The following is a 12,928-nucleotide window of genomic DNA, read 5'->3' on the forward strand; positions in this document are numbered from 1 at the left end:
TCTCCATAAGAGCTGCTTCCTTTACTTTAAAAATATCAGTTTAACTTTTAAAAATATTTCTTATTATCTAAATACAAAGTTAACCTGTTGCCCAATTTCCCTCTTATATTTCTGCATGAGATCATAAACATATAGACATATTTGTATAAACATATAAGAAATTTTTCTGTCTCACAAACTATCATTAAGGTGGAGGGTAATAGCTCTATGGTATTCTAACACAACTTCATATTTCATACTGCCATAACTATGCCTTTTAATCTTTGTTAATAACAGGCATGAATAAGAATCTTTTTAGTGTGTATTTAATACACTAATTTGTAATAACTTGGCAATCTTTTTATCTGCTTTCATTTGAGATTTCCTTTATAAAGCTACTCATCTCTTATCATCTTCCTATTATATAATCTATCCTTTACTTATCTAAAATATTCTTTTTTTTTTTTTTTTTGGTTTTTTCGAGACAGGGTTTCTCTGTGGCTTTAGAGCCTGTCCTGGAACTCACTCTTGTAGACCAGGCTGGCCTCGAACTCACAGAGATCCGCCTGCCTCTGCCTCCCGAGTGCTGGGATTAAAGGCGTGCGCCACCACCGCCCGGCTCTAAAATATTCTTATGCAGATACTTATTGCTTTATAAATGTCTTTAAAATTTTTTCATTCATGTATTAACTTACTATACTATTGTCACTGAAAAGATTTTTGTTGTTATTGCTGTTTTTGCCTTTCAATAGAACTAACAATATTACTTATTTTTCAAACAAAAAGAATGGCCAATAAGAAAATGCAGATATAGACTGAGGGGTGGGCATGGCCTGAAGCTTACAATGGAGTTGCTGGTCGTAACAGAAACAGCACATTAGAAGACACAAATAGTGATGTTTTGTCTGAAGAGTCTGGAGAAGCAAAGTTGACTGTTAACTTTTTTTTTTAAGCTTTAGAAAAGATGTTCTGCTAAGTTATCAGCAGAAGAGAGACATGAAGATGGCTTCTGGAGAACAAGGTGGGCTATGCAGCTTGAGAGCTGGCGTCAACTCAGTCTTCTCATTTCCCCCGTTTTCTATCCTTTTCTTCTTTTCGCCTGTCTTTTTCTTGAAGATTTTATTTCAGCAAAATTGAAGCACTTTGATGCTTTCAGTAGGCAGCCTTCTTCAGAGCAAATTCATATTCTTCAGGAGAGCAGCGTCTTCACAGCAGTGTCTGCACTGTTAGACAGTGCTCACATATAATGAAGATGGTTCATGAACTGGGGCATGTATTTGTCAAGAAACTTATCTGCATGAACTGAATTCCCTGTAAGTGTACAGAGCCCCCAGAGTAGTTTGCTGTCATAAAAAGACAGAAATTCATACTCTGCCTGCTGCAATACAATTATACACTCTTTCATTGCCTTGGTAAGATCAGACTTCCCACATGCTCTCCAGCAACTCCCCCAGCTGTCTGATAATCAGGTTAGGACCTTCAGCCAAACGTTAAGATCAGAGTCAGTTATCAGACAGGCTATCTCAATCATCGGCTACTTCTCCATGTCCAATCCTGTCATCTCCAGGTCCACCCAGCCATGTTTCCCTTGCAACCATGGTTGTACCACCTTCACTGACACCTTGAGTCTGACTGCCAGTGCCTGCCACCCACACCCTAAAACAGCCTGGGACCCAGGGATAAAGCTGCCAAGGGCCCAGTCCCATTGGCCCTGTGTACCTGCTGTTTGTTTTTAAATTGGGTTTCACTATATAGGTCTGTCTGGCCTAGAACTTATTTTGTAGACCAGACTGTCCTCCTGCTTCTACCTCCCAAGTGCTAGGAAGAAAGGCAAGCACCATCATGTCAAATTCAATTTCTAGTTTTTATTATAGACAATAAATATAGGTTTTTCTGAATCCTGGCATTAAATTACACCTTTATTAAATATATTATCTCAAAAATAATAAAAAGTAATGTGTATGGAAATGAAATAGTTAAAATTAAACCACTTATGATTTGATGTACCTATATGTATTAGCTGCAATGGAATTTTGAACTCCACACATATTTTCAAAATCAGCCTATGACAGTGTTAAAGATGAGACAAGGAATGTGTCTTCAAATTATGCTCTAGGGAAGCTTAAAGAAAATCTTCCTTTAAATGCTCATAATCAGTATAAAGAATATTCTTTCTGCTGCCCTTTTTTATTGCTGTATGGTGTGTGTGCACGCACATAGGTATATGTGTGTGCAGTCATACCTGCACATGGGCTTATATGCCTGTGGAAGACAGGGATCAATGTCAGGTACAGGTATCTGTATATTTCAATATTATTATTATTTTTTTTTTGTTTTCGAGACAGGGTTTCTCTGTGGCTTTGGAGCCTGTCCTTGAACTAGCTCTTGTAGACCAGGCTGGCTTCGAACTCACAGAGATCCGCCTGCCTCTGCCTCCCGAGTGTTGGGATTAAAGGCATGTGCCACCACTGCCCAGATCACTATTTCTTTTTAAAGAATTTATATTTAATTGTATGCATGTACACATGTCTGTATGGAGATATGAATGCAGTGCTTGGACTCCAGATGTGGGTGTCAGATCCACTGGATCTTGAGTAACAGGTTATTGTGAATAGAGTGTCAAGAAGCAAACTCAGACCCTCTGCAAAAAGAAGTGCATGCTCTTAACCACTGAGCCACATTTCCTCTTGCCATTTCCACTACCTTGTGTGAGTGTATGCCACATGTATGCCAGAGTGCCCACAGAGGCCAGAAGAGGGCATCAGATCCTCTGGAGTCAGTAGGGCACTTACCACCCAAATCTTACAACCTGAGTTCAATATCTGCAACCCACCAAAGACAGGTAGAAAAAGACAACTCTGCAAAATTGTGTAATGGCCTCCACAACCATGCTGCAGCTCACGTGCCTCTCCACAAACAAATCATGCATTCACTCAAAGTAATAATATATTTAGGGGACCTAATGTTCTATTTTATTTTACTTTTTTACATACTAACTCCAATTCCTCCTCCTTCTTCTCCCACTCCCCACACCTTCCCGTCACCCCACCTCTCCCTATCTCAGGGAGGGTAAGACTTCCCATGAGGAGTCAACAAATTCTGTCACATCACCACACTGAGGCAGGACCAAGGCCCTCCCTCTCATGCTTAGGCTGAGTAAGGTTTCTCTTCATAGGAAATGGGCTCCAAAATGCCAGATCATTCATTAGGGACTGCTCCTGGTCACACTGCCAGTGGTCATACAAACTGCCAAAGCCACCCTTTGCCACCTGCTTTCAGGGGGGCTAGACCAGTTTTATGCAGGTTTCCTGGTTGTTTCTCCAGAGTCAGTAAGCTCCTACTAGTTAGGGTGAGCTTTTTCTATAGGTATCCGCATCCTGGTCTTGATCCCTTTGTTCAGATCACTCATCCCTCTCTTTGATAGGACTCGGGCGCTCTGACTAGTGCTTAGTTCCACAACTTGGTGCGGGAGAATTGTCTGTATTCTGTCAATCATGTTTTAAATAAACGCTGACTGGCTAGGCAGGAAGTATAGGCGTGTCAACCAGACAGGAAGTAGAGGTGGGCTGATAAGAACATAATTCTGAGAAGGAGGAAATCCATTCCTCCCCAGACCACAGAGAAGCAAGATGTAATCTGACCAGGTGAGAAAGGTACTGAGCCATGTGGCTAACATAATTAAGGATAATGGAGTAATATATGTTATAAGAGCTAATACAAAGCCTGAGCTACTGGGCCAATCAGTTTATAACCTAATGTAGATTCTCCGTGTGATTTTCTTTGGGACTTGCCGGCTGTGGGAACAGGGCAGGACAGAAACCCCATGAGCAGCCTCATGTTACAACAGCTAACCACTCTGCATCTGCATCTCACCATCTGCTTCCATCGGTTATTAGAAGAAGGTTAGAGAAGATCATGTTTATTTCCCCTTCCTAATCAAATCTATGTACGTCCTCTTAGGGTCCTCTTTGTTACCTAGTTTCTCTGGGGTTGTAGACTGTAGGCTGAACATCCTCTGTTTTATGCATAATGTTCACTTATGAGTATCTAGATACTATATTTCTCCTTTTGGGTCTGGGTTACCTCACTCAGGATGGTTTTTTTTTCTACTCCCTTCCATTTGTCTTCAAATTTTAGGATGTTATTTTTTTTAATCACTAAGTAGTACTCCATTGGGTGAATGTATCATATTTTCTTTTTCCTTCAGTCAAGGGGCATCTAGGTTGTTTCCAGGTTCTGGCTATGACAAGTAATGCTGCTATGAACATAGTTGAGCAAATGTCCCTAAAGTATGAGTGTGCCTCCTTTGGGTATATGGCTAAAAGTGGTATTGTTGGGTCTTGAAGCAGATTGATTCCCAATTTTCTGACAACTCACTACACTAATTTCCAAAGCAGTTGTTTGCACTCACACCAGCAATGTAGGAGTGTTCTCCTTTCTCCATATCCTCTACAGCATAAGCTGTCATTAGTGACTTTGATCTTAGACACTCTGACAGGTGTAAAATGGTATCTCAATGATGTTTGATTTGCATTTCTCTGATGGCTAAGGATGTTGAGCAATTCCTTAAATGTCTTTCAGCCATTTGAGTTCCTTCTGTTGAGCTTTCTGTTTAGATCAGTAACTCATTTTTTTAACTGGATTATCTGGTATTTTGGTGTTTAGTTTCTTGAGTTCTTTTGTATATTTTGGAGATCAGCCCTCTTTCAGATGTGGGGTCGGTGAAGATTTTTTTTCCCATTCTGAGGGCTGCCTTTTTGCCTTGCTGACTGTGTCCTTTGCCTTACAGAAGTGTCTTAGTTTTAGGAGGTCCCATTTATTATTCTGCTGCTCTCAGTGTCTGTGCTATTATATCTAGGAAGTGGTTCCCTGTGTTTCTTTTTCAAAAATTAGGTGTTCACAGGTCAGGGTCTTCAATTCAATCCCACTGCATCAACTGTCTATTTTTATGCAGATACCAAGCTGTTTTCCATTACTGTAGCTCTAAAAAAGAGTTTGAAGGCAGGGACAGTGAGGCCTCCAGAAGTTCATTTATTGTACAGGATTATTTTGGCTATGCTAGGTATTTTGTTTTTCCATATGAAGTTGATACTGTTCTTTTGAGGTCTGTGAAGAATTGTGTTGAGATTTTGATGGGGACTGTATTGAATCTGTAGGTTGTTCTTGGTAAAACTGCCATTTTTACTATGTTAATTATACCTATTCAAGAGCATGTGAGATGTTTTAATTTTCTGGTGTCTTCTTCAATTTCTTTCTTCAAAGACTTAAAGTTCTTGTTATACAGGTCTTTCACTTTCACTTTTATGTTGTTTGTGCCAATTGTAAAGGGTAATGTCTTTTATTTCTTTTTCAGCTCACTTATCATATAAAGTATGGCTTTATAAAGGAGGGCTACTGATTTCCTTGAATCTTGTATCCTGCTACATTACTAAGGGTGTTCATCAGCTGTAGGGAAGAGTTCCCTGGTATAATTTTTGGGGTCACGTATGAATACTATCATATCATCCACAAACAGTGAAAAGTTTGACTTCTTCCTTCCAATATGTATCCCCTTAATCTCCTTTTGTTGTCTTATTGCTCTAGCTAAGAATTCAGGTATTATTTTAATAGATATAGAGAAAGTGGACAGCATTGTCTTTGTTTCTGATTTTAGTGGGATCGCTTTGAGTTTCTCTCCATTTTAGTTTGATGTTGGCTGTTGGCTGCTGTCTACTGCCCTTATGATGTTTATGTTCCTTGTATCCATCCCTGCTCTCTCCAAGACGTTTATCATGAAGGGGTGTTGGATTTTGTAGAAGACTTTTTCGGCAACTAATGAGATGATGATGTGTTTTATTTTTCTTTCAGTTTATGTGGTGGATTAAATTGATGGATTTTTGTATGTTGAACCATCCCTGCATCTCTGGGATGAAGCCGACTTGACCATGGCAGATGTTTTTTGATGTGTTCTTCGATTCAGTTTGCCAGCATTTTATTGAGCATTTTGCATCAATGTTCATGAGGGAGATTGGTCAGTAATTCTCTTTCTTAATTATGTCTTTGTGTGGTTTGGGTGTGTAACTGTAGTCTTATAAAAAGAGTTTGGTAATGAATCTTCAGTTTCTATTGTGTGGAAGAATTTGAGAAGTATTGGTATTAGTTCTTTGAAATTTTGATAGAATTCTGCACTGAAACCATCTGGTCCTGGGCTTTTTTTGTTTGGGAGACTTTTGATGATTGTTTATATTTCCTTAGGGGTTATAAGTCTATTTAAATATTTATCTGGTCTTGATTTAATTTTGGTATGTGGTACTTTATCTAGGAAATTGTCCATTTATTTTAAAATTTTCAATTTAGTGGAACAAAGTTTTTTTTAAGTATAACCTGATGATTCTCTGGATTTCCTCAGTGTCTGTTGTTATGTACCCCTTCCATTTCTGATTTGGTTAATTTGGATATTCTTTATCTGCCTTTTGGTTAGTATGGATACAGGTCTGATTATCTTATTGATTTTTTTTCAAAGAACCAATTCTTTGTCTATTTGATTCATTGTATTGTTTTCTTTGCTTCTATTTTGTTGATTTTAGCCCTTGATTTGATTATTTCCAGCTGTCTCTCCTCTTGGGTGAGTTTGCTTTTTTTTTCTAGTGCTTTTAGTTGTTCTGTTAATTTGCTAGTGTAGGAGACTGTTAATTTGTTAGTGTAGGAGTTCTCCAATTTCTTTATGTAGTTTCTCAGTACTATGAACTTTCCTCTTAGCACTTTCATTGTGCCCAATAAGGTTGGGTATATTATACTGTCATTTCCATTGAATTTTAGGAAGTCTTTAATTTCTTTATTTCTTCCTTGACCCAATGGTGGTTCAGTTGAGCACTGTTCAATTTCTCTAAGTTTGCAGGTTTTCTGCAATTAGTGTTGTTGTTGAATTCTAACTTTAAGTCATGGAGATTTGATAAGATACAATTTGATAAAATTTTTTTATTTTGTTTTGTTTTCAAAGTCAAACATCTAGAAATAAGTAAAAAAAAAAAAAAAGTCTACGATCCATCTGCTCAAAAGCTTCAAACCCTATGCCTAATAAAAATCAAAAGAAAGAAAGAAAAAAAAAAACAAAAGAAAAATAGGTATGTTCAAGGGTAATAAGACCTAATATTATGAAGTTTTCTGTGACCCTAAATGGATGCACACATTTAGTAGGGAATACCTAAATCCAGGAAGATTCTTGGTTGACTGCCTTTGTGTAAACACTGATTTGACAGTTTCATTTGGAAATTTAAAGTAAAGAACAGCCAGCTTGTTCTGCAGAAATACAATGGTAGCCAACTATGTTATCAGATAGCAAATTATAGTAATTCTAATAGTGTAGAATTGAGCAAGGATATACAAATAATCAAATGAAACAAAATACAGGATCCATAAATAGACCCACAAATACACTGTTATTTGACTCAAACACAGGCAGGAGGGAAATGCAATGAATTATACTGGGTCACTGAATATCCAATTGGGAAAATAATAATCTGATTCCGACACTTCAACTCAAACATAAATTCCAATAGATAATAGATCCAAAACATGGAAAGTAAAACAAAATACTTTGAGAAGAAACCTTAGAATAATTATCTCAGCCCTTATTTGGAGGTCCAAGTAGGGAGTGTAGCTACTCATAAATGTTTGAGCAAACAACAGTCCTCCTCTACTGGGAACATGACCTTCTTCGCCAGGCACATGAGTGGTAAGGTGGGAGGAGACACTTGTCTAGACAGCCAATTCAGCTGAATCAAGTCTGGTGATTAAATGAAGCAACATGTAACATCCAGATTGCCTTTTATAGCTAAAAAAATATTCTTCACTGCCTTGTGGAAAATGAAAGTTCTTAAATACAACGTAAAGACCATCATCAATAAGGGAAAGAAAAAAAGTAAACCTAGCTGCGGTGGTTCCCTACACTTATAGTCTTAGCTACTGAGGAGAGTAAGGTGGGAGGGTCACTTGAACACTCAAATCTGGGACCATCTTGGGCAGTTTAGTAAGACTCCTCTTCAACCTAAAAATTATTTAAAAATTAACATGTGTGTAAGGGTATAATGGCTATTATTGATTGTCAACATGACTACACCTGGAATTAACCAAAACCCAAGCTGTTGGGTATACATATGATAGATTTTTCTTAATTGGATCAATATATGCAATTTTTATCAGTTCTGTTTCTCTAGAGAACCCGGACTAATACAGGATGCATGAAATAATGACTTGGCTGAACATGACATGGCTGCTGGACTCTCGAACTCACAGCAGCTCAGATTATCTACACAAAACCTGTGCAAGATTAAGCCTGTCAACACCCTGTCATCGAAGCGAGAGGGGTTCCCTGCTTCCTGATGATTTATAAGTAGTTAGCATAGTTAATGGCTGATAAGGGAGTAAGAGATATTTTCTTATGTAATGAAGCCATTCTTCTGTTTAAAAAACAAAACAAAATAAAAACGTCTCACCCATGCTCAAGTAAACAACCCTAATGAAACTCATTTGATAATTTGATAAAAACACAAAAAGGCAAACAACATCAGATATCACTGAAACTTCAGATTAAACCTAGTTACTATTGCTTGTCTACTAGTATATTAGAGTGGAACAAATGGAAAGGGTAATTCCTAGTAATAGTACTAATACAGATTTGAAGCAGTTAGCATTATGCTACTAGCTAAATATAAATTAAGCAGAAACACTTTAGTAAATTCTCACCAAATATAAATAACCACAGAGGTTAAGTACTTAGATAAGGGACCAGTGCATAGGAGGGTACCTCCCAAGAAAGGATAAATAGAATATAGTGTTAAGAACAGATAAAGGGGACACTAGAAGAGACGGATTAAGTGGGGCATGGAATGGAAAAGCAAAGTAAAGGAAGAAATATGGGAAGGGACAACTAACACTAATGGCCCTTTGAAAAACCACATGGAACCTACTACTGAAGAAGTTACAATATATACACCAAGTGAAAGAAATTTAAATGGAGTCACAACTAGTCATCTTATGCCACTAAGTAAAATCTCCAGTGCCAGGAATGAGCTACATCTTGTTGAATTATTGGCCAAATGGATCTCCTACACCTCTACTTCAAACACTACAGGCTACTGTCAAAGCTACTGTTAGCTCTCTGCGACCTGATGGGAAGACCCTATTGCTGAGGACATCTATTTACTCATGCCAGTGAACATGGAGAAGTTGAACTGGCTCTTAACTAGAAGCTTCACCTCTACCAATTAGCATTCACAGTGCTGGAAGGTATTACACAAGCTAGCATAGGTGAAAAAGTAATCATCATTCATATCACTGAGCTACAAACCCTGTAATCTACAGCATATATAAGATATACTGGTAAAACAGTGGACAAATGTTATGGGAGTATCCAGCCACTTTTTTAAAAAAATTGGATCTAAGGCTCATTTCACGAGATAAAACCCATACCTGACACTGCTAAAGTAGCCAAGAATCTGTGACTAGATAGGTGATGAGCCTAAAGGAAATAATCTACTATCATTCTGCTAAAGGAAAAACAGCAATAATATGATTCCCAATGACATGCTATACCCATAGATCAGTACCGCTCTCAACCCTCATCAGGGAAGTTTCTTGGTAGTAGAGTAAAGAGGAATTAACACAGTGACCCACAACTGGACTGTGCAGAAAATGAGAGATTTTGAATCATTCTATCCTAAATGGGATGTCTTCATCAAACCCCTCCCCTCAAGATTTGGGGAGGAGATGCAAAGATTATAAGAGCCAAAGGAAATGGTTGACTCCAAGGAAACAGTGTCTTCCAGATACAACAGAACCGATACATATACAAACTCACAGAGACTATGACAGCACATATAAGACCTAAGCAAGATAGGGTCTCAGCAACAAGAAGTTGGAAAGAAGATGCAAAGTCCAACTCCTAACCCACAAGCTATCTGCAACTGATGGTTGGAAAAAGAAAAAAATCAGTTTTCTCCAATGGGGCATCACTGGGTATTCTCAACCACAATCTTAGGCAAACTCCCATACCCCAAAACAACTGGCCAATATAAAATGAATAAAATAAACATGTTAGTGTGCTGGAGGTTGAGGTGTTTTGTTATTTTTGTGTTATTGGTTTATTTTTTCGTGTGTTTGTTTTGACATTCTTTTTTGTGTTTTTTGTTTTTGTTTGTTTAAAAGAAAAGAGGGAGGAAGGGAGGCAGGCAAGCAAGCAGGCAGGCAGGCAGGCAGGCAGGCAGGCAGGCAGGCAGGCAGGCAGGCAGGCAGGCAGGCAGGCAAGCTTTTGTCCACCATTACAAAAGCTGATCAGACAAACCCCTCTAACTCAGTTACTGTGCTAGATACATACATAACCAAGTGTTCATGTGAACAAAATTAGAATAATTAAAAGAGAACTCTTTAAAACAGTATCAAAGCAGAAAAAACACAAATGTCTATTTCCAACAAATAAACATAAATGCACAAATTATGTTATTTATATTCAGTTATACACTGCTAAAAATATAAAAATACAATAACACACATTTATATACAGGGTAAACATTCCTGAATTTCACAAGTACAGAACTGTTCAAAAGAATACATACCATACAAATAAATTAGAACAACAGGTATATTTAATCTATGGTGACAAGGATTAGTTTAATGACTTCCTTGAGGTAGGAGACCAGGAAACAGGACAGTGGCTTAGGGGTGGTACATCAGGGTATGTTAGCTACAAGGCCATGTTCTTTCTTCCAAAATTCATTGAATCATGCACTTAAGATCTGTTTTACCTTAATACAAACAGGACAAACACAAATTTTGCTAGTAAAACAGCTGTTTTCTTGAACTACATGATACTGTCACAAAGATTTTTCCATGTATTTTTTTCAGACTTTAAGTGTAGTTTTTTTTATGTAGTTAATTCATACTTACACTTCAAAACTCTACTTGCTAACAGCTTTTTTGTCTTTTCCTAAATTATCCCATTATGAGTTATGGATTCTTATATAAACTCTCCCAGTAGCTGATCTTACTTCTATATGCTATATATCTAAATCTTCTAGATAGAAAATATATATAATTTTAATATTTAATTTAGCACCCTAAAATATACTTGATTTGGGTAAATTAGAAACTTACTTTTCCTTTAATGTAAGAAATAAAAATCTTTAACTCATAATTCATTCTTTGAAAAGTAAAATTAAAAAAATTTAAAAAAGTAAAATTAAGATACCATTTTAGTTTATGACAGATGCACTTATACCAAAGCTAATCTAAAAAACAAACTGCCATATTTAATTTTCTCCCCTTCCCTTCCTTCTTTGCTGAGATAGTATTTGAGAGGTTTGGACAGCCATTATCTACTTGATAGCTTCACAAAACCACCAACATTGCAACTAAGTCCAAGGTAGGAACAGGCTAATTCTAGTTACTAAGCTTAAATTATAGTCCATTTTACTATTATCTTTCTAATATTTCATATTAGCGATGGTGCACGCCCTAATCCCAATACTCAGGAGGCAGAGGCAGGTAGATCTCTGACTTTGAGGCCAGCCTGGTCTAGAAAGTAAGTTCTAGGACAGCCAGGGCTACACAGAGAAATCCTGTCTTACAAAACCACAGGGAGAGGCAGAGAAGGAGAGGAAAAGAGGGAGAGGGTAAACTTCTACACTGACCTTGAGAAAGCACATTTTCAGTGCTGTGCTTGTCCTGCTGAGCTTTGTAGAAGCTTTTCTTCAAACCCCTGACAAATTTCCCAGAGATAACATCTCTCCCTACTCAATGTGCATTGAACATAAGGAATAAGCAGCTTACTATAATATTTTCTGAAATTTCTTCTTCTTTTCTCTAAATCAAGAAGCCAGTCAACTTTTCTAAGAACAGCCAACATCCAAGATTAGGGTCTCATGGCCATAGAGTTTTATACTGACTACTCAATAGTTAATAGTTAGAAAGTATACAAATGAATAGGTATGGTGGTGCTAATAACTCTTGGGAAACAGGCAGCTAGTTTTGGGAACAGATTGTCAATCAGTTTTAAATACAACAACTGCACTCCACATATCATACTGAAATTATCCTGAATTTGAAAGAATTCACTGATATTGGTTCTACAAACTTATCAATTAAAGATGACATGATACATACATGTTTCAGAAGTATGTGAGATAATAAAGCTTCAAACCCATGTTCATTATTTCTTGGCTAAGCACAAAATTTAAGTGCCCAGAAAGCATTCTCTGGTAACTGCAAACTTATAAAATCATACATTCCTGAGTACAAGAGAAGACATTCTAGCAACAAGCACAAAGATCAGCAAAGACTAAGCACGGCATGAAGACCATATGGGTAAAAAACGGAAGTATTTCCTTTTCTACTGCACACAGGAGAAAACATACTTGAAGATTTCTTTAAACTACATGATGGACACAATTTTATACCTAATATTTTTCATTTATTCTGGATTTTTAAACACTTAAGAGAGTTGAAATCAAATTTAAGAAAGATGTGACCATTCTATATTGTTTTAAAAATCTGATAACCAATTAAATTAATTAAAATTTCATTTACCTGCCGGTTCCTCTCATCCATTATGCGTGTGATTTGTATTTTCTTTCGCCCCATTTTCAGATACCTTTTCTTCCTTATATTCCAAGTAATTAATTCAGAAGCTAATTTCCTTCAATATCCTAATGCATCGTACACAGTTTCTATTATGTAACCTTCTAGTCCAAGGCTACCGCTGAAATTTTCTTGAGAATCTAAAAGAAATACAAATGAACAAATGTCAATTCTGTACAACCTGTAAATCATTAAGTGCTACAGAAATTTCAAATCTGCTTTTATACTGACACAGTAAGGAGTCTTAGGTTGGAATTTCTAGTTACAGACATAAAGTAAGCAGGTGAAGTCTTAGACTACCCCTAAAAGTTCACCTGGATCTCTTTGTACCTTTATC

General features: G+C 37.1%; 1 protein-coding gene and 1 pseudogene across 1 annotated transcript in view; both read right to left on the reverse strand.

The window, feature by feature from the left end:
* Positions 1 to 12,928, reverse strand: part of Mef2a (myocyte enhancer factor 2A) — a 124,796-nt gene that overhangs the window by 62,329 nt on the left and 49,539 nt on the right. The window contains exon 3 of the mRNA XM_038313354.2: positions 12,541 to 12,731. Coding sequence (XP_038169282.1) covers positions 12,541 to 12,594 — 54 coding nt within the window. The 5' untranslated portion in view covers positions 12,595 to 12,731. The remainder of the gene's footprint in view (positions 1 to 12,540; positions 12,732 to 12,928) is intronic.
* Positions 960 to 3,062, reverse strand: LOC119802907 (annotated as a pseudogene).

This window comes from Arvicola amphibius, chromosome 12 (genome assembly GCF_903992535.2).
Source record: "Arvicola amphibius chromosome 12, mArvAmp1.2, whole genome shotgun sequence".
NCBI classification, from domain to species: Eukaryota; Metazoa; Chordata; class Mammalia; order Rodentia; family Cricetidae; genus Arvicola; species Arvicola amphibius.